Here is a 27,435-nt window from a genome sequence, read left to right as displayed (position 1 = left end):
TTACCCAGTGGCACGCAGTTAGTCATCAAACACCATCATTTTCCTTCCCTTGGCTGACCCCAGTGTGGATGCCCTTTTCTTAATGCAAGACCTTTAGCAGTGGGAATGATACTGGCACTGAACTGTGCAAACCTGACAGCTGAAGGCAGAGTTGTACCTCCTCAGCTGGAGCAGGCACTTTGTCAGCTTCCTACTGATGACTATCGCAGCAAGTAACCTTTTCTTTCTCTGTGGGGCCTTCCAAAAAGATTCAAAGTACACATAAATCTTTATTAATGCTGTCACTCCTCCTGCAGAGAATCTCTCCCTCAAACCCACTTCACCTGGTACAGAACAAGGGCTTTCCAGAAATTGATGCCACATCTATAATTAGACCTGAGGTACCAAACTGTCACCTGCTGATGGATAGGTGACCTAGCAAGTAACCACCTAACACACATCTGCCAGGGTGACACAAGACATATAAACTAGACAACAATTAATGTTACATATGTGGCACTTTGCAAAGAGCTGTATCAACTGCATGGATAGGAAGGGGGGGAAATTGCACGAAGAATGAACCAAGTACTTCTCACTCAGCACTGATTTCTGAATAAATGAATTATTTTTGTTTCTAAAATAAAAGACTTTGTGAAAGAAATTTCTATTTTCTTTCCTCTGGTACAGTCACAGATGTGTGGGGTCCTTTGCTTCCCCCTACTGACACCCTGAAATGGCACAGGGTGGGCTGTGGCTCCAGCCAGCCGTGGGAGTGGGGAAACTAATGAGGATGGGCTTTGCCGGCAAGAGCTCCTTCATCCCACAGCTCCCACGGTGCTGCTGCCGAGAGGTGTGAGAGCAGGCGGACAGGAGCAATAAAAGCAGCTGAGTTGCCCCTGCACCTCATCACCCCAGGCACGGCTCTGGGGTCCCGCTGGAGAGGACTCTCCCAGACGGCTCTCTCTGAAGGCTGGATTTTGTGGTTCCTCTGCCTAGTCTTCCAGACACGCAGGTGAACGGATTTGGCACCCACGGCACTCTCAGGTAAGAGGGATTTGCTGGGAAGTGGACAATGTGCCAGGATAAAAGCCAGTGTGGGGCTTTGTGGTTTGTTAGGAAGAAATCAGCTCTGGAAGAGGACTTGCTCTGAAAATTTTAGAAAAACAAAAAGAAACCATTCCTTCTAGTAGTCTTTAGAGAAGGCACCTTGCTCCGGAGGGGCTTGCCGGCCCACATGCACCCACTGTGTCCCAGCAGGACCCCCTGGCAGTCAGGAGCCGTGGAGTGGGAACCAGGGTCTTAGGAAGCCCAGCGACTCTGCCTCCTCTGTTCACTGGCGCAGAGTGGGGCACCCGAAGCTGGGAGAGGGCAGAGCTCAGTTTGAGAAGACTGAACACCACAGGACAAGCGTGGAGGTGACTCTTGTTTGGGCTGACATATGGTGGGACCAGTGTGACGCTGTCTCTTGGTTTGCTGTGGGTCAGGGATGTGCCAGTTGGTCAGTGCTCCTTTTCTTTTGACTTTAGTTACCTAAACAACTAGAGGGAGAATGATGACCAAAAAAATAGTTCACAGCTAAAACTGGATGAAATAACAAAGGAACCAGGATGGAGGGTCTGTGTTACAGCCACTTACCACTGCTGCTTGTTCTGAGTTACAACAGAGGCAGCAGTGTGGGACACAGCATGAGTGCCAGGCAGGTAGCAGCCAGCACTCTGGGGCAAACCTGGCCACCGGCAACAGCGGAGAGGGCACTGAGTGGGGAAGTGCTGGACAGGCTGGGGGAGGCGCACGGATGCTGTGGCTCTGCTGTGGTTGACTGCAACCTGTCACTCCAAAAAGTGACTGTGTGGAGAGACCCAGCCCCCTGCAAGGGGGTCAGAAACTTGTCCCTGCCTGCTGACCTCTGTGGCACAAGAGTGAGTCCCTTCACTCCAGGTAAATGACCCCAGAGAAGAACTAATGGAGGAGGTACAGAAGCTGGCTTTGGTCTGTAACTTTTTTTTCTACTTGTGGCTGAGTTTTCCATTTTGTCTGTGACTTTCCCAACTCACCAGCAAGCCAGCAGCAGGCACTGGGCAGCAGGACATCCGCCCTGCCTTTGCATGCCACCAGCATGCTGTACCACTTGCAGTTTCCTGCAAGTTTCAGTGGTTGTTTCCCCATTTCAGCTGGGGAACAAAACTATTCCACAGCTGCCTGGCTGCTGAATTGCACTTTAACACCCTCATCACACAGGAAAATACTCATCTTTAACACTGACGGCAGCTTCTGCAGAACCTCTGCAGGGCTGGGGGAAGGGGCAACACCTATTTATCCAGCAAACATAACTTCTCTGAGGGGTTTTTCAGTCCTGTAGGAGTCAAAGCCAATGTCTGAGGAAGGACTGAAACCATCACCTGGTGGTTATGTGTGTTGTGTCCTTGTGTGAACACGTTTTCTGTGCAGTCATCATGAATGTGCTTTCTTTATCTCACCTGTTAAAACTCACACACGGAGCTCTGATTCACAGTCATTTCTGGGCTCCATCACTAGATGGTGACATGCTCCCGGATACCCAGTCCTCCTTCAGTTTGTTTTTTTTCCGTTGGTATAAAATAACTGTAAATTTAGACAAAACATATGGTTTACCGTCTGTTTATGGAAATGCAGCATTCCCAGCCACATGCAATTCTGTTCAACATAATTTGGTATTCAACCAGTTTTCACTATGGCATTGGTTTTGTTAACGTGGTTTCTGTAAGAGTTACTGCTATAAAAGTAATTCTAGTCATGAACATTTATATAAAGAAATATTACTGATCTCTGCATAATTTAGAATATATTTGTCAGCAGCCAATGGCATACTCAAAATGAATGCCTGTTTGTGCACTTTCTGGGAATAAATCTGCAGCAAAGTTTTAAAGTTTAAAATTAATGTGTCGTTTGCTTGTGGAAACTGCCAGAGTCCCTTCCTCCTTCCTGTTTTCTTTGAGCATGCAACAGTGCTTATTTCCTTCCTTAAAATATTTGTCCATACTTGCAGCCCAAAAGCACAGTATTTGCTCTTCTAAAGAAGGTTAGGTGTCCAGGATAAGAAGTATGCACTCCTTAGCGGTCGGGCACTGATATATGTAATTTCCATTCCAGTCCATCATTTGGTATTGATTGAGATGGCCACTGGGATTTGCAAGGCTTATTATGGCAGTAACACCCATCAAATGAGGCTTGTGGCACAGTATGAAGATGAGGGCTGGAGAAGGAGAGCTTGAATTCATGAGATGCCTGATGTGATGATGTGCACTAGAAACCTGGATATTGGTGCCTGGCTGCCACATGCAAGTGTCTCAGCATGGGTTACTGACCCGGTGGGATGTCTGCAAAAGTGTCAGTCCCTGCTACTTGATTGAATGCTCATCAAAAAGTAAAGCCAGACCTGCCTTTGTGACTGCTGGGAAATAGAAATTGCAATGCCAACATGCTAGGAGCAAACCCCATCCATTCCCCATGGCAGCTGAGGGTCCTGTGCTGCAGCTCATAGGTCTCTGGGCTTGCAGGAGAAAGCAGAGTCCCAGGGGACACTCACCTCTGCTCAGCCATGTCTGGCAGGGCTTGGACAGGAATTGGAGGGGGGTACGGCACATACCAGCTGGGTGGGACAAGTCTGTCCTTATCTTCTACAGAGGTCTGGGGGCCTGTGGTCCCTTGCAGGCTCTGGACCAGGCTGGGCTCAGCACTTGATGACAAGAAATCTCACTGGGGTGGGCTTCATGTCAGCTTGGAACAGAATAAGGCTAAGCTTAAAATACTGGTCTTTCATCATCAGGAAATTTAAAGAGGCTAATTTGAGGTATGTGCAGAAATGCAGCTTCCCCTATCTCAGCCTCCTCCTTCATGTATTGCAGTTGCTGTTGGTGGTAGAGCTGTGGTGACCCTGGACAGAGGCTGAGGATTGGAGTGTGTGTGTGTGAGCTTTCCACACTCCCATTAACACTGGATGCTACTTAACTATCTGGTGCTGTCTGACACCCAGGCCTTGGATGCCTAGCTGCTTGCTCATCCCTCACCCCACCTTGTAAAAATTCTGCTTTACAAAGAGCTGCTTTCTAGTCCAGCTGCTTTTTTATCAAAGGCATCTTGTCCTGGGCTCCCTGTGGTTTGCAGGTTTTCTTCTATATTCCTCTTCAGCATCCTCCTTGATCTTAAAACTATTTTCATCCTCTCTCCTCCTCTTTTCTTGAAGTAATTTTTGCTCACTAAATAGTTTTTGCTGAGGTTTGTGTAATGAACCTTATCTGTTACACAGGGTTTTCTCATAACACTTAAATACACTTTGTCCTGCCCCAACCCCAATTAAAGTCAAGATAGAACCTTTTATAGCTTTCAGAAAGCCAGCATGAATACTTCTCCCCCAGCTTTCCTGTGACCCCAAAGCTCTAGCATCACCAGCAGGCAAGCCCAAAACTGCTGAAAGGCATAGCTGACACTGATGGGTGCTGTCTGGATTTGTGGATGCTCTGAGGTTTTTGAGGGTTGTGAAAGCCTGCCAAAATTTGTGAGTGACTCTGAGTCAAGATATTTAGTAAGTGAAAGATACTTTTCGTAACCATATTCATTTCTGTATCCCCACAGATACCCGAAAAGGCTCTTCACAATGACTGCTGGCCTGGAGAAAGCCTGCCACCGGTGCATATCGAAAATTGCCAGCAATGGTAAGGCACTTCTGGTAGTAATCTTCTGTATTTAGGTATCCCTGTTGCTAAGCCAGGTGTATAAAGGAATTCAGACAGTAACAAGTCCTACCTGAATCTTCCACTGAAGTTTCCTTTCCTTCCCTCCTCTCAGAGGTATTTCCTTTCCTAGGCAATTTTGGGCATTGATGGAGTGCACAATAATAACTCTATACCCACAGCACCTCCCTGCCGCAGTATTTGCATTAGAGCAGACCAGCACAAGATTTCAAACAAATACAAACACCACCAAGTACCTACACATGGGTTGCAGCAGACAACCTCAGCAATATGCTGTGTTTGTCTCCTGTTTCAAGTGGTATCTTAAATGTAATCCAGCAGAACTATCTGCAGGGAAAAACACCAGGTAAAGAGCAGCACGGCCAGCTTGGGAACCAAGTACCCCAGGAGCAATTCCTGCAAAGCAAAAGTGCTGCCAGCCTGTGTGCTGACATGAGAACACGAGGTTGGGGACAGAGTATGGTCAGGAATAGCCCCTCTTTCGCATATTTGGAGCAAGGCCTTCTTCCCTCTATTTGCCTGGTCACTAGTATAACAGGCATGGGTAGCCCTCAGAAGCGGCCACGTCATGTTGTGGGTAGGAAGCATCAGTTATCTGAATGGAGGTCTTTCACAGGACAGCCTGGGCTCGCTCAGGCTTTAAAGCAACAGGTTCGTTCTAACAGGGTGGAGAATGCTGAGAGATGTCACAAACTGACAGCTCCTGGGCTGGGGGAGTAAGCTGGTTCTTGCTCTATGAAAAGCAATGCAGCAGAAAGCTGGCCTGGGCTGATGGCCGAGGAACAGGAGCCATACGCTTCAGAGGGGGGGTTTTGTAAGACCAGAGAAGAACTGTTATTGATAGGAGGTTAAAATCCAAGGGTTTTAAAGCAGCTTACTCTCACTGACTGCACCTCCATTTAACTCTGAGTTGCAAGTGCATTTTGCTTTCACTTCTAGGCAGTAGCAACTTCTAATTCCACTCAAACACGAGAAGAAGACCACTTGACCACTCACCAGAACTGATACTTCACCCACACCAACTGCTGCATTTGCCAGTGTAGGGCTGTTACGTTGAGGTCTTTTATAGTCCTGCTTTTGGCTTCAACTGAAAAGCTCTCAAAGTTCAGAATGACCTTTTTTTACTGGCTAAGCCCCTTAAACTCCTTGCTGTCTTACAACCCTTCCCAGAAAACCAAGCATGGGGGGACAGATAGCCCTGGCCTGGGTTCAAACCAGGCTCATCCTCAGGAACCCAGCACAGTTAGGGAAGGAGAGGGCATTTTCTGCCCCACTTGTGCTCATCATTGCCCCAGGGGAAAGGAGGTCTGGGAAAAGATGAACACTGAGGGGTACAGAGCATGCAGTGCTCTCATTGCACCCCAAGAAGCCCTTGAGAGCAGGAGTGGGCTGGTGCTGACTCCCTCACATGCCACAGAAAGGATTTGCAGGGGGGATCTGGGCCCGCTCATGAATATCACAATGAAAAAAGGCAAAAGTGGTATTTTCTCTGACCTTTGTTCCTACATGTTACAAGCAAAATGTCACTGTTCCCTGTTGGTACTAAATTGCCACTGAGACTTTAATGATGACAGAGAAAACAAACAATCTCTCTGACACTCTTCTGAAAGAAAGGGATTAGTTCTGATTTCATCTATGCTCTTTTACACCAGAAGCACCCTCTTGGTTACCCACAAAGTTGCCCATGACTAAGGCAACTCAGATACACCTCTCCAGGAAACTCATTAGCTTTAGTTTTTCATTACATTTAAGTTCAGAATCAGCTCAGCTTTAGCTGTGGCTCAACTAGTACATCCAAAATTGATTTTCTGTTCATTAAAATGCAAACCCTCCTGAAGCACGGTGACACTTGCTTCCACTTTTTCTCATCATCCTGTGTATATTTTTCAAAGAGAGTTTCAGCACAGCCCCACATTTGTCCCTGTGGTCTCCCGATATTTAAATAGCTCCAAAGAGTCAAACTACCTCTGCAGCATCATTTGAAATCTTTTCATTCTTGGTACAGCAATTTAAGTTCAGAACATTAGGGCAGTCTTTAATTAACTGACCAAAAAAAAGAAGGCTAATCCACTACCCTGGGTACTGCAAAGCAAACTGGTGGCTCTTTATGTAACACCTAAATCTTGTTTTAAAAGTACATCTGGAAATTAATCACAAGGGGCTGAATCCAGAACCTAGACCATGGCATAATTGTAGTTCAGTAGCTAGAGGCATGGCACAAAATTCAAGACAACCCACTCTTCAATATTGCCTAACCCCAAACCACCTACATCTACATCTGCGTCTATGTCTACATCCTCCCCACCTTGAAGGTTCCCAGATTACTAGCACCTCCTTACTCTACACTATTTCTGGTGAGAGCAGCATTGTTGGCGTCACTGATGGAACCTGGAACTTCAGTTTTAGGCAGTGTGATGCTGGCATAGCTTATGTGGGTACCAAAGTATTTCACAGTAACACAACCCTATCTAAGCAAACAGGGATGGCAGGCAGCAAACATCTGGTGGCCCAGAGCTTGGATTGTGTCTCGAGTAAGTTTTATCACACTTCCCCTGCTCCCTACAGTGGTTTTGCACTGGGACTGGAGACCTCCATGGGAATGGCTGTTCCTTACACTGAATCTAGCTGCTGAGTATCTAGTTTGCTCAGGGATTAAATCACCCCAGGGGTGGGACTCCTGCCATTTGTCCCAAGAGACTATTCTATCAATATATCTCCTTTCTATGGCACTTAGACTCATGGACAAAGCAGCTTTGTTTCTGCCCAAGTTAATTTCATGTCTGTGCCTTCATAGCTCTGTGGATCGCTCACAGGTCCTTTTTGAGTGTTCAAACCTTGCAGTTATTTTCTCTCATTTGGCCATTGGCTAAGCAGGCTGAACAGATTTAATTGTTTTCCTTCGAAGTTAGTTCTCTCAGGTCTTCTCTGCATATCCTATCTGATGTAGTGACATTTTCCTGTCACTCAAAATCCCTGAAAGACACTCAGTATCGACAGCTACCAAACCCATGGGCAGACTCGTCCCTGGTCTGTAAAATGTATGGCCTTGCTGGAGCCGGTTCCCCAGAAAGATTCATTAAGACTTGCTTTGCCACTGCAGCACCTACACACACTGCATCCTTTCTTTTCTCCAAGTCCCTACCAATACTGCAGGGGACACCTGCAGATACTGTGGACGAATAAGATGTGGCTGAAAATATCTGCTATCCATCTGCACTCCAGCCTGTTACACTGACCATGCTGCTGTACAGCACACCTGTGAGATGAGTGACATTGCTGCTAAGCTAGTGCACCACCATCTGCATCTGCCTTTGGGCATGATCAGCGCCGAGGCCGGGCCAACTGACCTGAATTTTCTCACATGCACACTGCTGAGAGTCAGCCCCCTTCACAGCGGCATTCCTATGGGAAGTCTGAAGGGAATAATGTGAGCTTACACACAGAGTTTTGCTCCTCAGCTTGCTCATGCAGATAAATCCTGGGGTAACTGCAGATTTTTTTGGAAGCTGGTAGCATCTCATTTAAAATATATATATATATATGTTCCTTTTTTGTCAGGAACCTGGCAAGCTATAGACCAAACAGCATTTGGGAGTGATGGTAATGTACACAACACTTCATTTATTACTGTGTTTATTATCAGAGAGCTTGTCACACACTCTACTGAGTAGGTTGCACTACAGCTGTATTAGCATACTACCTAAGAAGAGTGGGTAGGTTGAGATCTGTACTCATAAATCACTTCTGAAAATCCCACGAGAACTCTTCTTACCTGAAAAGAAAGAAACTTTTCTCTGTCTTCAAAGTAAACAGGGACAGCCTGAGATGATCTGAAACTTCCAAACGCTTTGAAAAATCATGGCAGCAAAATAAAGTCACAGGGGCCCACAAGTGAGTTGATGTCACCTCCAACACTGCCTCCAGATCTGTCCCACATGCCAGAGGACAGCTTATCTGCTGTGTGCCCCAAAGCCAAGCACAGAACTGGGGACAGAAAACAAGGGAGTAGCAGAGGGTGGGGACGAGAGCTGCTGTGAGCAGGCATGGTTATGGAAGATGGAATAGGTCAGGAACTGGGTAGAAAAGGAACCACAACATAAGATAGAAAAGAGACCATAATGGTGATTTCAAGTTCATTTACTTCTTTGGGAAGAGCCTGGCAGGACTAACTCAGCTAAATAGCAGATTTATATCAGCTCACCATCCTGCTGGGAAGGAGACACAAAATCTGCACCCACTGTGCCCACAGATGTCAAGAAAAGTGCAAGATATACAGCCACTTGCTCTCCTCTTCCTCTGTTGTGATCCCAGACATGAGCTCTTCCCTTCACCTATTTCCCGGCACGTTAGGACTTACTAATGCCTCCCACAGCAGGACTTGACCAGTGCCCCACCATGCACTGTGTCGGTGGTACAGAGCAGGGGCTTCTCCTGCCTGATGCCCTGACACCAGCTTTGTGGAGCTGATGTTCTTCTGAGTCATTCTTAGAAACACTTCCCTCAGCCTGTTCTGTTTTTAGAGACTAACAGCCCCTTTTTGCTACTTTTTCTAAGAATAGATCCAGGGGCATTTCTGTGAGGTGATATCACCAGGTTAAAAATACCACAAGCCCCACATGTGAAACTGCACAGTTAGCAAGGTCCTATCTGCCGAACTGTGCTACCCTAAGGCAAATACCATTTTCTTGAGCAATTTGTCTGTGGACCAGAACGGGGCAGCAAAACCCAGACAAATCCAGGCAGAGAGCGGCTGTGTCCTGACTGAGCAGCAGCTCTGTGAAAACTCCACTCGTTTTGGGGATAACAGTCTTCAGTGCTGCTAGCGGCATTGAGAGTGACTGCGGAGCCCTGCCAGTTGTGTATTCAATTGTTGAGAGTCTCACTTTGTTAAACATGGATCTGGAAGCCTTCCCAGACTACACATCTGCCCCTCCAATTCGAGACCTAAGAGGCTGTAGCTGAATGGGGAGATAATGAGTAAATACATTCCCAGCAACTGCTTTGGGAGGGGAATTAATGAACTATTATCTCTTTCTCCGAATGGTCCCTACCTCCCATTTCTCCCCTCCAAAATCAAGCTATTGGGTAGATGCTAGACACAAGCAAACACTGACACCTGCGTGCCAGATGTGCAGCCCCACACATACGTAGGCCCCACCAAGCCTTTTACAGAGCTTACCACAGCATCTCTCCCCAGGGGTCAGACAGACCACATGCTGCGTGATCAAGAAATGATATGATGCCTCCTCCTGCCAGGGTCTTGAGTACTTGCCTGTGCAGCAAGGGCAGAAACAGGACGTGGCTATGAAACCGCAGGCAGAGGTGTGACACAGCTCTGAGAGCTGCACCGTGATGACAGAGCTTCTGGCAACACCAGGCAGTTGATGCAACTCCTGCAGACCTGAACTGCACTCATTTGGGTACCAGATAAATTAGTTGCCCAGGCTGAGGGCACTATTTGCAGGTGATGTTCATGGGTGTATTGGAAGCCCAACTCAGCTATAATAGCATTGCTTCTGAATATGAAAATAGTCTAGATAATGTAACAGCAAGAGGACCTAGCATGAAATGTGACATGTGATGAAAAGGGAGGCTCTAGGCTGAGTTGTTCTAATGAGAGGCTGTCAGTGTTTGAAAGAGCTTAGTCAAGTGTAGGACACTATTCAAGCAGAGGAAGAATTTCTGTACTGTACAGCATTCAAGAGATAGGAGAGCCTGAGAAAAAATTGTGTGAGAGAGAGACAGAGAGGCAGGCCGACGGGGAGAGGAGGAGAGTGGCACAAAGGAACAGAAATGCTTTCTTAAGTCTAAATATCTTCAGTCTCTACCAATTCATAAAGATAACAAACATGTTAGTTCTGAGAAAGGAAGATGTTTCTCAAATGCTGAAGTGCAGGATCCTCGTTCTGTGCAGAGAGAGAAAGCAGCATGTGGGGGATGGGGTATTCCCATGAAAAGTGTCTGCAAGTCAGAAAGCCTGGTGGATCTGCCCTGAATTTTGATGCTGCTCCTATGCCCTCTGTCTCGGTTTCTCCTTCTGTAAAATGGAGGCAATGATGTTTCCCTTTTTCTCTAAGGCACCCTGAGGGTGATGCTTTGGCACTGCTGCAGTTTCCCAGACTGGCACTGTACACAAGGTGCTGGCAGTGTCCCTGCTCCTGCACAGCGAGGAGGGTGCCATTAGCCTTGCAGAGGTTGCAGTTCTCTGGCACAGGGAACTGTGTGACACAGTTTGCCTGGGGAAGAGCTTGTCCCAAACCAACCCCGAATGCTTGCTCAAAGATTTTTTTTCATAATCCTCTGAGGAGACATCCTACTCCTTTTCTTATCCATGTCCTTCTTGGCCCCTCTGCAATCTATGCCCACCTCCACTTACTGCGCTTTTGCCTCCTTAGGCATCTACTTGCAGATTGAGCCATTTGCAGAAGCACTCTGCAGGGATGTTTGGCCACAGAATGTCCTCATTATGTTTTACTCTCATTTTGCAGGGCAGCATTTCACTTTAATATTGCCAAGTGTTCATGATTAGGCTCAGAGGTGACAGCTCTTGTAAGACAGGCTGCTCACTCTTCTTGATGCTATTGTTTCTCTCTTTCTGCAAAGGTAAGCATTCATCCTCTGCAGCACCAGGCTGTGCTGGGAAAATACCAGGGCTCAGATACATCAGCAGTTCTCTGGGAGTAACTAAGCACCTCAGATCCACTCATCTGCTGGAACAGTCTATGTGCACCCCGAAGAGCATCCTTCCATGCAGCTTAAGCTGATCTATCCCAATGACAAGTCCCACTGCCTGCAGCAGAGCTGCTGCCTCTGTTTTCATGAGCTGAGCTGGCTTAGGGAGTTAGACCAGCCGGAAACTGTTCACATCTGCAATAGTTTATTTAGCTATTAGTGAAAACTAAGTGAAATGGCATTAAAGCTGCTATTCACTTAGCAAACAAATAGGGCTCATCAGTTGCCATGGATTAGCTGGTGCAAAGTTACTTGTTACTGCACAGTCACCTGGCAGTGTCTCTGAAGCTGATGATGGCTAAGGTAGTGGTGGCTGAGTCTGCCCTTGCTGGAAGTAGTAGCAACAAAAGCAGTTTGTGCCTCTCATTGCTTTTTCATTGATACAAAGACTAATAATGTATGAGTTAAAAAATGGAAGCTTGAGCTCTGGGAGAGTGATAAACCACTTGCTGGTCCCATTATATCAAATGCTGCACCATAAACACGATATTCCCAGCCCACCGATATTCCCACTGCATTTCTTGCTACACAACTTTATGGAAAAACAGCATCTGCAAAACATTGGGTGGAATTGCTGATCTCTAAAATTCAACCAGTCCCAATAATATTGTCTTTCTTTTCTCATCCACAGCATGCTTTATATTTGGGCTCCTTGGTTTCCTTGCCTTACCACTGTCCATGACTTTTATAGGTAAGTTGACTACTAAAGCAATTTAAAACCGGAAACTTCCCAGCACTGTGTGGCAGGGTAACACACCTGGTGGGAGAAAGGAGTCGGGAAACTCAGTTAAACCTGTGTGTTGTTACTTCAGCTTCAGACAGAATCCCATCCCACAATGCATATGCTTGAATTCTGACTCTATTTGTCTTAAATACCCTCCAAGACTGTCTTACCTCAATATAGGACTCTGTCTGTGAGAGGAAGCTCAGAATCCGACACATGAGAAGATTTCATTTATCAGGATCCCTCTGTATTAACTGCACTGCAAAAACCTTAGAAGCATAGGGCTGGAAGGGAAGAAGAAATGATCTAGGCTGCTATTTCTCCACCTGTTTGAAAGTGAGACCTGATTTTCAGCAGCTCTGTCTCTGTCTAACCCCCCAAAGGCTGGATGTGTGAGTAACGTTTCAAGATCAAATATTTAAGAAAGGAAAAGAAAATCCTTTGAGCTTCAGAATTTGATACATTTTTAAACTGCACAGGGCCCTTATTTTCTTTAGCATCACCTTTTCCTTGCCATTAGCATTGATTTTTTTTATTTATTCATTTATTAACAGAGCATTTTCTAACACTTCATTGTTCCCTTTGGGCCTTTCACATCCTCCACTGGGGTTGTGACCCCCACTTGAGAAACATAGGTAGAGACACCATCCACCTCTGCTTTCAGATAGGCTCACATGCTCATGGCATCCCTGACAGATGTCTGACTTGCCCTTGCTCAAGGAAATTCCATGGCTTCCCAAGGAGCCTATTTCAGCATTTTATTGCTCTCACAGACAAAATATTTCTCCCCATATCCAACCTAAATCTTCCCTAAGGCAAATTAAACAGATTACAGCCTGTCTTACCCACCATGGTCACAAAGACAGATTGGTCACCATCCTAGTGAAGAGAACCTTTGAACTGTTTGAAGGCTGCTATTATAACCCTACTCCATCTTCTATTTTTTTCCAGAGATCTCAAAAACCTGCTTCTTTCATCTTGACCTCACAGGTCACTGTTTCTGTAGCGTTTTTTTTTTTTGCATTTTTGCCTCCCTCCTTTAGTCTCTGGCCAATGTAACTATCATTCCTCCCATCCAAAAAAAAAAACCCAAAAAGATGGAACACAGGACTGCAGCTGAGGAGTGCAGAATAATCAGCTTATCTGTTTAACATGCAGGATTCCTGTAAACATACCTCAAAATGAAAGATGCTCTCTCTGCACCAACTCATTGGCTCCAATTTAGTTTATAGTGCATTGTAAGCCCAGATGGGGTTTGGCAGTGCTGCTCCCTATCAGACACTTCTTGTTTTTTATTTACACTGAAGTGTTCTCTCCTATATGCAGTGTTCAGCTTTATCAGTTGTCATCTTGTAGATTTTGGATGTCTTTTTCCAGTGTAGCCAGACCACTCTGAATTTTAAGTCCTGTCCTCAGGAGCCCTTACAATCATTTCAGATGGGTGTCCTTGAGAAGTTGTTCACCCTCTGCCTCGTTCATGAAAGATAGTGCAAATGAACTATACATGCATATGCTGTGGGCAAGATGAATCCCACCTAGATTTGGACCATATGCATGTGTAACCAAGCTAAGTGTCATGTGTTGCCCTTGCACTTGACTGTCAAAGTCCCATTCCCTCTTCTAGGTGTCTGCATTGAGATGACTTTTAAGGGAGTCACGACACCTGGCCTATTAGCAGGTGTAGTTGGCCAAACTCACAAAACGAGTGTTTGGCTAAAGGTTAGTGCTGCTTCCTTTATTTGGGGCCTTCTGAGTACCGGTGATAACTGTGGAAGGATTCTGATTAGGATGTCCTAATTAGGAATTAGGGAGTTCTAATGAGGGATTAAAGAGCAATTAGGAAGTAGCGAAATGGACTGAACTGTTCCATCTCACACTTCGGCTGTTATGGTTATTCATGACTTAAAATTGCTATTTATTCCTTAAGAGGATTTTAGCTTTAGCTTTTCCCCAGGCTGAATATGCCTGAGCCGTGGAAGAGAGGTGGGAAGGTATAACTCGAAGTGTGGCACAGCTTGCATGTGTATTGACAGACAGCCCTCTGGAAATGAATCCAGGGTTGGAATCTGATCACCTGTAATTTCCTAGGAAGATTTCATAATATCTTTAAGATCAGTGAGAAGGGGAAAGTGTATGGTAAGATATTAGCCTGGAGCTCTGGGTATCTCCTGCATCAGATATAGAGCCCCTTTTTCACAATTTACTGAAATTAAGAGATAATGTCACTGTAATATAGTGTTGTCAGAGGATATTGGTTTCCTGCAGCTACAGATCTGCAGAGGCATTTTTAGGAAAATGAAATGTCAAGCAAAATGCAGATATTTATTATTCAAGCAAAAGCCTCAGATTTTCTGATAACATTCTGTTACCATAATCTCAGAGAATAACTTGTTGTTGTGCCTCCAGTCATTTTGGCTCTTGCTTTCTGCAGAGGAAAACTGAGAGATATTTTCAAATGTTAACAAATAAATTACCATAATATCTGTTAAAACTCAGAGATGAATAACTGGTACCCCAGTAATAATTAACATTAACACTCTAATACTGTACGCTTTTAAATGTGGTAATACTGTAAATCACAGTAGAAGTCGAGATACAAGTAAACTACTCAGCAGATTTTCCAAGCTCCAAACTTGTGACATCATTCAAGCCACAGATTGTTTAGCAGCTTTCTAAATTTACTGGTAGAGATGATCCCCTTTTTTCACTAAACACTCTAAAAATAGAGATATGGAAGGACCTCATAGACCTCTTCTGAGAATTTGTTTTTTAGTTTCTGGGACAGTGAAGAATTGCTCCCAAAATCACATTCTTGTACATTGTCCAGACTACCTTTATACACAGAGTTCCCCAGGGGTAGTTAAAACATATTTGAAAGCTGATTACATCGTTTTCTCAATAGACAATCTAAATTTTCCCCTGCTCAAATTTAACCCAGTACTACTCCTCATGCTTGTATCTACACCAAATAATTCCTTAACTCTCAAGTGCTTCTGATAGTTGTCTGGTGCCTATTCTCGTAGTCTGTAACTTTATGTGAGGGCCAGTCTTGCTCTGTAGCAGTTGTTAACATAATCTTTCCTTGCATTTCAGTCCTTCAGTCACTCAACATTTCTGTGAGTTTTCTCTGGTTTGCTCATGTGCTTTCTGATAAACTGGTGCCCAAAAGCAAGTATTTTGAGAAAAATTGTCTGCAGCACCTAGATCCTAGTGTGAAGCCCACAGTCCAGGGCCTGACCAAGGTCTGTGCTAAGCAATGGCAGCTGCAGTCATCCACTAGGAACAACTGAAAATGGCCTGGCATGTTTCATCCTCTGCCTTCTATTAGAAGAGAAGGAGGGGAGTGGGCACCAGGCACCAGATTAGTCTTGCTATACAGCAGCTCTCCTTTACTGTAGGATGCACTTCAGTCATTTTCAGCTACCTGCAAGAGCAAAGCAGCTAGAATGAGGCCAGTGCTGTATTGGCTTTCATTCATCCTGACCCTTCACCTCATGGATAAGGTTAGTAGCGATCTGTTGTCACAACACTGCCCAAAATGATGTCCTTAGGGACACTCATACCCTGATCACTCACAAGTGCTCTTTCCACTGGGCTGGACTCTATGTCCTGGATCCCACTGAAGTGTTGTTCTGTGGTAGCAAAGAGGTAAAATGTGCAAGTACCTCTGCTCCCTCAAGCATCCCATCTCTTTTTTCCCTCTGCACACATGCAAGCTGTTGGACATTCTTGCTGTGTCTGAGTTCACGAAGGTTGCTGGTTTATTCATTCGAATTTATATGCTGGTCAATGTCACGGTCAAGTTCAATCACTCTTCGCCACAGATCACTCTGGCTTGCAGGGAGCATTGCACTAGAAACAGAGCTTTGATCTCTCACAGTCCCTATATCCCATCATTAACAGTCCAAGAAAGAACATATCCGGTGTTCGTGGGAAAGAAGAGCTAGCATCAGTGCTCTCCTACTAGTTCTGGTGTTCCCAAGTAAATCAGGCACATGCTCTGTGTGAAGTGATTGGCACATGATGTGCCTAGATTTCACTGTAACAAATATCAGTGCCCACCTGTCAACAGTAGGTCCTATTCACTCCTAGTGTTGTATTTTTTAAGTTACTACTGTATTACTCTGTTTCTCCTCCCCTTTTGATGCCATATCTGCCTGCAATATTCCCTCCCAACCTACAGATTACCATTGCCTATCATTCACATCCTTCCCAAGACTGACTGCTGTCATGTTACACATATGAAAGGACTTCATAATAGATTTGTCTGGAAACAGAATCATAGCTCCATAAAAAAAAACAAACAAAAACCAAACTACAAACAAAATTGGCATGTTTTCTTGATTTTTTTTCTCCCTCAAACCCAAATCTCAGTAACACACTGGAAATAGTAATTGCCTAGGTTCCTAAACTGAAATGTATTCCCTGAGATCCCTGGCCAGCTGCTTTTGTGGCAGGCTATTACAAGGCCAAGGACTCTGGAAAACCTGTCAGCAGCTTTCTGAACATGATATAATTCATGATGATTTCCCTGCTGCCCACCCCTGTGAATTTGGGAGCCTGAGCAGGTCTCACTGTTACATAGTAGCAAAAGGGATAAAAAATTACAGCCTTGCAACAGGGGACAAAAAGGGACAGAGTCCAAATCCATCTATGTCCAGCCCTTTTCAATTATGAGACGGCTCGTAATAGATGCTTAGGGTAGAAGAGTGCACTGGACTCCATAGCCTTTACACACAGCAGATCACCCTGTACCGTATGACTAACGTAAGGGCTATAGCAAGTAACCACGATCCACAACACCTGTTAACACATATAGTGTAATTGCTATAAAAAAAGTGCAGGAGAGTTTTGGGACATCAGCAATGTTCTGGTCCAGCAATAACCCAGATTATTTAGAGAAAAGTGAAAATTTCTCCTTGAAAATGACATATACAAGAAGAAACCAGAAAATCTTTTCTGTTCTCTGCAACTGATCAGTTGAAGCCCTGAAAGGCAGGATCCAAATTATAATGTAATGAATAGTTTAAAATTGACTAAAAATGCCACTGGGTAAGAAATTTGAGCAGAGAATTCATCCCAGCTAACTTTAGATATCTACAGCTGGCTGTCTAGATTCCCTGTGTAGCCATGGAGAGAAGGAGGCACTTTCAGGGCCCAACTCATCTGACCTATTTCAAATGCCTATCTTAGGATGAGATGAATTGAATTTTACAAGTCTCTATTTCTCCCTATTGACTATAGAATCTAGGAAACTAGTTCAGATATGGATGCCTGCATTGCAGACATCTATATTTGGACAGATGAGCCTCACTGCCACAGACCTGTATCACAAGCTGCAGTGTCTACTGCCAGCAACATCCTTATACTGCCACACGCTTCCTTCCCTAAAACTTACCCAGCTTTCTAGCAGTAGGTTTGAGGATTGCCAGGATCCGCAGCTCCATAACAACCAACACTGTTAGCCTCCAGCAACCCAAACAGCTTGGAAACTTGAGCTTCTGTGGTTTCCTACCAGCTGCCTGGGAAGCTAAAATGGTTCCAGGTGCTCCCACGGGCACTGTCTCCCAAGCTTTGAGGCATCTGAGTAGGGAACATGCCACACTCATGGGAGCTAATGAGCAGGAAAGGCCTGGGAGAAGCTTATCAGAATTCCTTCTTTTCACAGTTTTGATGCTCAATTACTTTTCTACTGCTGATGGAAATTTCCTGTCCAGGTCAGTCATTCATTTAACAAAGACGCAGTGGCTGAAGATAATGACTTGTGTACATGGATCTGATCAGTAATGCCAGAACAACCTTTCTTATTGTTACTTTTGCTCTCTCCCTTCCTCCTCCTGCCTTTTGCTTCTTCCTGCCTCTCACTCCTGTAATGGGAGATACAAACCTCCTTTAATTCATCCCCCATTTCAATGGACACTGGATATAAGTCTTGGGTCTAAGCACTTGACTTACACCATCTTTAGTTTTCACTGTACAGCTTGTTGCACTATTTAATCACTTGAGATAACAAACACTAATTTTTGCTATTCAGGAATGAAGTTTTTGGAAGATTGCCCAGTTCAGCCACTAATTCCATTATATCTGTTGGTGGGTGGCGTGATTGGCAGCTTAAAGGTAATGTGCCTTCTATGTGTGAAAAATACTTTGTGTGACTAGACTTTGACTTGCTAGTTAAGAGATAATGATGGCTCCAGACAGCTATGTGCATGCAGTATTGAAGAGAGCTTTCAGGACTGAACTGTGCTTGTTCCAGCACCTAAAACACCCATCAGTGAAGTGAGATGCTAATGAGTTCAGCGTTCAGCACTGTCCCACACACTGTGGTGTGACTTTCTCCTACACCACAAGCATCTACCATTGCTACCACCCTACCAAGGGAAATGACTACATAACATGGATGCCTATGGTAAATGTGGTCCTATTTCCACAAGAGGTCCTCCAAGCCTGCCAGACCTTTCTCCTCCGTTTGCAGACACAGGATAGACAAGAAGTGAAGCTACTCTCCTAGCTTTGGGAATACTATAAAACTATAGGTGTTTGTGCACAGCCCTTTGTGAGCTCAACTTACTGCACTCTGACCTTGCCAGAAGCAATGACTGAAAAACAACAGAGGCAGCACCATTGCGTCCTTCCAGAGTAAATAAATCCCTGCATCACAGCAGGGCTTATTAATCTAGGCACAGTATTTTCTAACCACAGCTACTTGTCTTCTGGTGGACTATGCTCACTTATATCTTCACTGAACCTAAGCCTGGCTGCTTGACAAGTAGAGACATCCCCATGTCTATGTTACACCCTGGTCATTATAAAGCTGTAATTCTGCATTGACTCTAGGGTGAAGGATTGCCCTGTTCTGACAGTCCCTTTGCAGATGGTGTTACCTGGCTGTCTGTGGGCATGAAGAGACTTGTCACAACAGATTGCAGAGCTACTTTATGGCTTCTCAGCAGGATTAAGCAAACCTGGTTTTTGTTGTCCCAGAGATGTTCTTGCCAAAGGAAAAGGGGTGGAGCAGAAGGAAAAGCTTTGGAATCACAGCACTGGGGCATGAAGGGCTAAGAACAGCAAGTGCTACTGCAGGAGGGAACATCTGCACTGGTGGTGTTGGCTGGCCTGCATAGCTAATGGGACCAGCAGCAACCCAGCACCCATCTACCTTCCCAGGAGTCCAGCACTAACAGAACAGCCAGGGTAGACCTGATGGGTTGTGGCCTAATGTTTCAGTATAGGCAGCTTGGCCCTGTAAAGGGAACCTGCTAGTCTCCCACTTGACAGCACTACAGATTGCAGACAGCAGACACTCCAAACAGGAGCTAGCTACGGTCCACTTTGATAATGTTTCTAGACCCTTTTCTTTGCCAGGATTGAAACAGGGAAAAGAATATTCCTCTGCAGGTCTCAGCCTCCCCTGCACTCTTTTGCAGTGGTAACCAAGATGCAGTGCATCACTGGGATATGAATCATCCCCCCTGAGGACCTTTGGTCAGTAAATAAGTAAATGGAGAAAAAAAAGAAAGTGCTTAATCATGTTACAAGGAATTTGTTGTGCTATGATTTCTACTGGAAAAAGCTTAGTCATTTGATCACACCAGTGGCCTTATCCGTATAATCAAAGGTTCATTTAATAATATTTTAGAAAAGATTAGAGCAGAATTGAGAGAAAAATTTCATGCTAATGAATTGAAGCCTTCATCAAAAATGTTGACTCTTTCTCAGCTGCTCCTGGTTTAAAGTCAGTTTTCCTTACCCTAAATAAGATGGTAAGTGGATCAGTTAATGTTCATGCTGACATCAAGTAATGGCTTGAATGTGGCTTCATTTGACAGCAGGACTGACCATTTTGCAGTCTGACAATATATTTGGTAAGAATTTGATTGATCTAACTCATCTTGTAGTGTCATCTCATAGTGCTTGATCTGTAGCCAAATTCCACCTGTCCCGGCTCTGCCCTCTGTTAAGTTCATCAAACTCCACCGACTTCATTAAGCAGTACATTTGCTTGACCTCTGAAAGTTAAAAGGTCAGAGAATGGGTATAGAATGAAGTCTGAATGAACGCTGTCCTTTGATGGACATCATTTAATGGCAAGTCGTTCTGGCCCAGATCTGTAGGCTCCTCATCTGTTTTTTTACCACCTCCAGTCTTTTAAAAGGCAATGGAACCTACAGATATTCACCAAGGCAACTGAACCATTCCACAGCATCCAGAGACGCCTGCTGAATTCATGTCATGCTGCTCCATAAATGTATATTCAGCAGTTATTAACAATGTGAGCAACTGCCAGAATTTGCTTCAATCAGAACTTGGTAAGGCAATAATCTGTAAGAATTAAATACACTCTCCATAAACTGGTTAGATGCAGTCGAGATCCATAAATCCACCTGGGAGATTTCTCTGACTTCTCCAAAGCTAATGCTCATCTGCCATTTAACCCCACTCCCATTGCTGAGCTTGGTGAATCTCGACTACAGGCAGCTGCCTATGTGCTGAGCTAACCTCAAATCTAATGAGCTCCACAAAGCTGCAGGTCAAGCCAAAGGTCCCTGTGCAGAAATCTCAGACCCACTGGCCAGGCAGGTTTTTCCCTCCTATGTGTCATGAGCCTGCCTAAAATAAACGTTCAGCTGAGAAGAAGATGTTCTGCTGGTTTGAGCAAGCCTACCTCTTTGAGTGTTCAGCTGGATGCCAGACCAAAAAAATGGTGGAAACACCTTTTTTTTTTCTTGCCTGAGTTGGCTTTGGGACTTAAGTCTCTGTTTCTCACAAACTGGTGCCAACATCTGAACCAGAAAAAAAAAAAGCTGGGTTTGTGAAAAAATATTTAATCATTTATACATAATTGAACAGTTTTACAGGGAAGAGCAAGAGAATCCTCTTCCTAGGATATCCTGGATCCTCTTGCTAGGCCTTGCCTCTAGAAAATGGGGCATGTGGACTAAAACCTGAACCTGGCAGAATATATACCCATATGGGTTTTCCTTAGCCAGCATTCTCACCATTGTCCACTGACTAATGGAGAAGGTGTAAAATGGTGCTCTTCTTTCTTATTTCAAGCATAAAAATGAGCACAGAATATAACTCTGGGAAAGAGAATATGGCTGAGAACCCCTATTTGGACAGTATGTGCTTCCCCTTAGCCGTTTATAAATACACATCTTTTACCTTTCTCTCTGAATTTCATTCCTGGCTGGCCGAGGCAGCTTCCAGCTCAGTCAGCTTCTTAAAGTCCCTTTCTCAATGACACAACTCACTGCAGGGAGGCTTGTACAGGAACACAGGTACCTAAGAAAGGGAGTTGCAATTACAATAGCTAGTGCCTTGAGGACTGGACCATGTGTTTCAAGTGTAGCAAGGTAACACAAGTTTCACAATGTTTGTCCCAAATCCTCATTTAGCCCTGCATATACCTCTCGTATAAATCTACCAAAATTAAGAAAGTCATTTAGGGGACAGAAATTCAAAAGCTCCTCTACACTGCAGTCAACCTACTGACATACTTTGTATTCTGAGACTGAAATAGAAATCTTCTAAGCATTGCTGATCAGTCCTACTGCATTTCCCTATAGACTAGACCTTCCTATCCTCACAGTATCATGGTATTCCACCTGTTTCTCTGCTGGTTCTGACTGAAGACAGGAATGGAGCAATCTGAGAAAATGATGCTTAATTGAAGAAAACTTGACAGAATCATTCCAAGTATTGGAAGCAAATTATTTTGGGTTTAGGTCAAAGTCTAGACCCTTCATAATTTTACTTAATCCGATTAACCTATATAGCCATGAAAAATAATTAGGAGAGACAAATCCACCCACTACAAGGCAGGAACTACGCAAGTCATTTAGCAGTTACTCTAATCTGTTCTTAAAAGTCTCCAGTGTGGGAGCTGTTGCCATCTCCCTACACAATCTGTTCTCACGCCTTTCCATCCTCACCACTGGCAGGTTTTTTTGCAATGTCTGGCCTAAATCTCACTAGTGAATAAACTGTAGAGGAAAAATACATTATTTCCCAGCAGGATCTGCCTCATTTGTGGCTCCTCAGCTTTCTCTTACACGATTTTCCCACATCCAACTGTAATTTGGCCTAAAGGCTGGCAGTGACCAGAATGTGCTGAGACTTCACAGCCAATTGACTTACTCCCTTTTCTCCTCCAATGCCTCCAGGTGACTCTCCTGCTGTACGACTCAACCAGGATGAGGCAGCTGCTTTCCAAGTCTGTTGTGATTGATGACGACGATGATGATGAATATCCCTGGAGACAGAATGCTCACAAGTACTACATACATCTAACCCTCAGCCTTTTCCTCTTTCTTTGGTTCATTCTTGGGAATTACTGGGTTTTTTCTGTGTACCTACCAAACTTCATCCCACCTTTCCATCAGCCTCAGGATTACTGTGACAAAACCCTGTACATTTTTGCTGTTGGTGTTCTCATTATTAGCCATACTGTTCTCTTTCTCCTTATCTTTTGTAGCTGCTGCATATATTGTTTTTCCAGGCAAAGATACTCTTCTGAGGAAGACTAAATGCCACATAAATAAAGCCCCAGATGTGTGGGAAAGCTTGTATAACAAAAAATAGGCAATAATTCACCCTTGTGTACGTCTTTGTCGTACTATATATATGTATGATAGCAGTCAACTGCAAGAGGAAATTGTAAAATACAGTGCCATCTGGAAAAAGCTATGCTGGAATTCAGCATAGTCAATGTAAAATTGCTGCTATGGATGGCAGGGTGCATTCTTGCTAACTTCTACATCTCCTTTTTAACTCTTGGATAGTCTATCTGGAGCAAGCTCTTGCAGATGGCGCACTCCTCTAAAACCAGGTCCCCTTATGTTGTTTCAGCATAGTACATCTCTGCCTATAAAAGCAGACATGTTGTCCTTTTCACATGGATCTGAACATCTCTGTAGCCTTGCTGAGGTATGTTACTATCTCTGCATTACAAATGAGGAAGCTGAGACAAAGAGATAAAGGGCTGTATTCAGACCACCTTGTATGGTGCATGGACTTTGACAGCAACTTAGATGCTCGCTACGGAGCTATTCAGGCCACTGTTAGACCAGCCAGCGAGTAGCTATGAGAGAATTATGAGCATGTATAAAGTCAGCCTGAATACGGCCCCCAGGTATCTTCTGAACTTGGATTTGAAAGCATTTATATCTACCTTTGGTGCTAAAACAGATAGTCTGAATATATCCATATATATCCAAAACATCCAAATGGAGCCAGTGCCACTCTGCAACTCTTTGGCAGAACAATATATGCTCAGCATTCCCCAAGCTGGGGAGACTGCTCTTCTCTACTTTTTGTATAGCAGTAATTTGTCAGCACCACGCCAACACAAAGGTGGTTGTCAAACCATTGTGACCACATTCATAAAAAACCTGATGATGTTATGTAGGTGTTTTAAATATAAAAGATGATAAATACATGTGAGAATTTCAGGCGGATGTGTTCACTACAGCAGTGCTCTGATTGTGGTGTGAGTGTACATTTGATTTGTTCACCTTGGTGCTGTACATATGGAAATCTGTGCTTAATAGGTAGATGTAATACAAACACCTGGTAAGCCAACAAGCAGTATCAGCTTTAAAAGCACCAGCATGTGCAGAGACAACTGCTTTGTGGCACGTAAGGGAACAAGCCTGTAACTGGTGCTGGAAGATTGTTTCTTCATATGTTGATGAAAGCTGTGTAAAAGTGCTCTTTCTGCATTTGCTTTTATGCACTTCTGTTAATATGGTCAATGCAGAGAGGGTCCCCTCTATACAAGCACGAGGGTGGCCCCAGCACAGGAAGAGGATGCATGTTCTGGGTATCTTTTCTGCTAAAACCCACACAGCTGAAACCTATGTTTTAGAGAAACCTAGAAGACTTACAAGATGCCTGTGGAAGGGTGAAAGCTGTAAAAGAACCTCAACAATATGCCACAGCTGAACAGGCTCTGTCCAACCATCCTTCCTGGGACTGAGGCTGAACACAGCGTGACATCTGTGGGAACCACCTGTCTTCAACCATGAACATTTACCTCAGGGGCTATTGTATAAATAACTAAGGGTGCATTCGGTCTGTAAGGATTTTAATTCAGGCCCTGGCTTTAAGAATTGCTTATTTCCAGAAAACTAGTCTTAGAGTGAATATAGGGTAAAGGGTGAAACATTGACAAAAAGCAGCACCAGTGTAGCATTCCCCTGCTCTGCTGCAACCACTCGGGAGAAGTCACAGTCAGGCTGTCCCTGATCAGAAATCCATGGGGTGGGAATTACTAACACTGCTGGCTGACTTAGGCCGTGCACAGTCAGCAGACCAATGGAAATATTTCCTTTTATTTATGGGCCTCAAATTGTGTCTGGGAGAAATCACAGTTATGTTTTCCCCAAGAGGTGCTCCACCCCCCACTCTCCACTGCCTTTCCAAAGGCACTACACGTTTCTGAAACATAACTGCTGCCAATGGTGGAATGCCAGAATTCCTCCTTCCCAAATACTTCACTGGTTCAGCACTTGGGCTCCCGGATTTCAGTGTTCAGTTCTGAACTCATCTAAGTGGTTTTACCTGCAGTGAAGAGCATCTTTTGTTCATTAAGAAGTGTTTAAGAAATTGCCTAACAGCAGGCATAATTCCACCCATCAACTCAAATGCCACAAAGCAGCTGTTTATCATTACACATGAACTTTACCCAAAAATTTGAAACAGGCATAAAAAAGAAAATTATACTCAGTTGATAATGTAAAAAGAAGCAGCTACACACACTCTACCCATAGGATTCCCTCGCTATTGCAACAACTCCCTGTTGTTGCAAAGTGCTGTTAGAATCATTCTTGATCACAAAGAATTAAGGGCTCACACTCCTGATTAAGTCTGAATTGATTCCCATGTCACTGCATATCCAGTGACCTTGCAGCAAGTGGTGATGTGTGTTCTCTACCTGAGCAAACCCAACGTCATTTTAGTTCAGCCCTGAGGAGAGGAGGTGTAAGCTGAGCCACATTCCCTTGCATTTCTGGTGTGCCTGTGTGAGCATAGTTACAGCAGCTCAGCACGTGTGTAATGATTCGTCAAATTTCAGCCACATAACAGTAAGCCCGAGGCCTGTGTCTCATTCATGGGAGGGTAAGACTGACTGATTCTCTGCAGTCTACCATGGAGACTTAATTCTTCAGGTATGACAACCCAGTGCGTTCATTGACATCTTGGGAAAGTGCTGCCAAATCATAGTGCTGGCGTTCAGTACCTGGTTAGCACAAACACAAAATGATAGAGGAAGTACTAATGAAGCAAAAGGCATATGTGAAATACTTTGAAGGTATAAAAGGTAAACAAAAAGCTCCGTTAGGACTGGGAGAGGACAATTCTGAATTGATAGTATTTATCTTCATTTGCGTACATCAATAAGATATGGCACATGCAAGTGTGAACATCAATACCTCCAAAATTTCTGGAGCCATCAGTTCTGTATCCAGCAAGGTCTGAGCATGCCTTCTGCACTTTGATTGCTACTGCCTCCTTCAGCAGGCTGGAATCATGCAGGTGTAGAGCAGGGACAGCTGGTTTTGGGCACAGGACCAAATACAACTGAGTTACAGTGACTTACTAAGTTACCACTCTTCTCCTGATGCACCACCAGCAGCATACTTTCTCTTGGGTTGCTCAAATGGCTAAATAAAGCACTCAGCTTAAACCCAAATGAAAGTCATTTGATTGCAGGCACTTTCTTTCACTTTGAGATAATCTAGGAAACGTACATGGACCACAGCACCTTAACTTGCAAGCAGCAGCTTTTTAAATTGCCACAAACTGATGTGGTCCCAGACAAATGGAGAAGTGGGCACATTTCCCCAGCAAACAGCTGTGGGGGAATTATGTCATTACAGCCCAAAGGTCAAATGGCTGAAAATACAATCTACACCTTGGTATGAAAATGTTTCATATTTTGCCAGTAGACTAAATTACAAATTGAAAATGCTCATTTTTTTTCCCAAAGTAATATAAATGCCTTCTGAAAACTGAACAAAATAGACCCTTCAGCTAATTATTATGAACTCAGAAATGTGTTGACTACCATGCAGGAAAACAGCTTTAACTGTTCCAGTTAAATCATCTCCCCTTCTTGAGAAACAAAGGTCTATTTCTTGCTTTCAAAGGAAAAAAATATACATTATTTCAATGGGCTAGATAGCCTGCTCACTGCTAGTTGTGGGCACTGCAGAAATCTAATAATATAAAGACACAAAGACATTTCCGCATGCACACACAGACTCTAGACATATACGCATCATAAATGCAATGGTAGCAGCCATGAAATAAATCACGCTTATTACAGTTTATTGCCCTCAGTATATTTCTCCTCCCACTACTCCACCTTCTTTAGCAATGGGCATAATATTCCAAAGCAATAGGGAGCAGCTTCCCAGAGCTATTTTAAAAGCTGCAGCCAGACAGGCAAATGTTTTTTTCCTTCATTCCAAATGTTGAACACAGACAGCTCCTGCCTGCTGACCCGAAGAGAGGGAAGGTGAGCATCAGACATATCACAGACCTCATCTCCTCTGGAGTAGAAACAGGAACGCGCTGTTGCAGATCTCTCTCACACAGCACTCGCTCTGATCTTGATGAGGTCCCAAGACATCAGATTTTAAAGCTACAAGTGACTGCACAGAGGAAAAGAAAAAAGAAGCAGAGCTATTCTAGGTTAAGTCAAGAGCTGTTCTGAATGTCTCAGATCCTGAAATGTGAACAATTGGTGTAAATGAGTCTAAATGCCTTGACTTTACAGGCAAAGGGCTATGAAGATTAAACTGGTGGTACATTGTACAACATTCTAAACCAGATCAGCTTCTGTAAGTTACCTCGAATCTTATCTCTGATTATTCATTTTCCCCAGACTCTAGTTGATAGGGACTTTGCATCACAATGACAACCCATGTACGTTCTGCATATAATATAGAAAGGACTGTTCCATCCAGGCTTCAGTTTGAAATTGCTGCTTCTTGGCTTACGTTTCTTGAGGTTCCTGTTCCCTACTGGAGTACATGAAAGTCCCACAGGTCCTAGTTATAAGAAGAAAAAGAAAAAATCTTTAGAAAGTTTAATATTTTAATGAAATAAAAAAAGCTGAAAATGCCATCTGATATTGAATAGTACAAGAAAACTGCTAAAAAGAACAGGTTTCTGAGAAAATTGTATGAAGTTCTGAGAAATCACATAAACATGTTTATAACAGTGAATTTTAACCAAATGTCTCGTTTGAATAAAAATGCA

General features: G+C 44.1%; 1 protein-coding gene across 4 annotated transcripts; it reads left to right on the top strand.

The window, feature by feature from the left end:
- Positions 1-743: 743 nt before the first annotated feature.
- Positions 744-27,435, top strand: TMEM272 (transmembrane protein 272). Of its 4 annotated transcripts, XM_030477477.1 has the most exons (5): positions 744-1,023; positions 4,591-4,670; positions 12,073-12,132; positions 18,200-18,282; positions 22,332-27,435. In XM_030477477.1, exons 2-5 carry the CDS (start codon positions 4,613-4,615, stop codon positions 22,692-22,694), a joined length of 564 nt encoding a protein of 187 aa, XP_030333337.1. In that variant the 5' UTR covers positions 744-1,023; positions 4,591-4,612; the 3' UTR covers positions 22,695-27,435. The 4 variants fall into 4 exon arrangements, with proteins under 4 accessions (XP_030333337.1, XP_030333338.1, XP_030333339.1 ...); XM_030477478.1 differs by lacking the exons at positions 744-1,023; positions 12,073-12,132; positions 18,200-18,282 and having other exon boundaries at positions 4,630-4,670; XM_030477479.1 differs by lacking the exons at positions 744-1,023; positions 4,591-4,670; positions 18,200-18,282.

This window comes from Strigops habroptila, chromosome 2, assembly GCF_004027225.2.
Source record: "Strigops habroptila isolate Jane chromosome 2, bStrHab1.2.pri, whole genome shotgun sequence".
NCBI classification, from domain to species: domain Eukaryota; kingdom Metazoa; phylum Chordata; class Aves; order Psittaciformes; family Psittacidae; genus Strigops; species Strigops habroptila.
This window is presented reverse-complemented; position numbering and strand designations above follow the sequence as displayed.

Excerpts from the sequence above, each read along its gene's own strand:
- TMEM272 (XM_030477477.1), top strand. The coding sequence starts at position 4,613 with ATGACTGCTGGCCTGGAGAAAGCCTGCCACCGGTGCATATCGAAAATT. Across the intron at positions 4,671-12,072 it reads ATCGAAAATTGCCAGCAATG|CATGCTTTATATTTGGGCTC; the intron begins GTAAGGCACTTC and ends TCTCATCCACAG. Across the intron at positions 18,283-22,331 it reads GCGTGATTGGCAGCTTAAAG|GTGACTCTCCTGCTGTACGA; the intron begins GTAATGTGCCTT and ends CAATGCCTCCAG.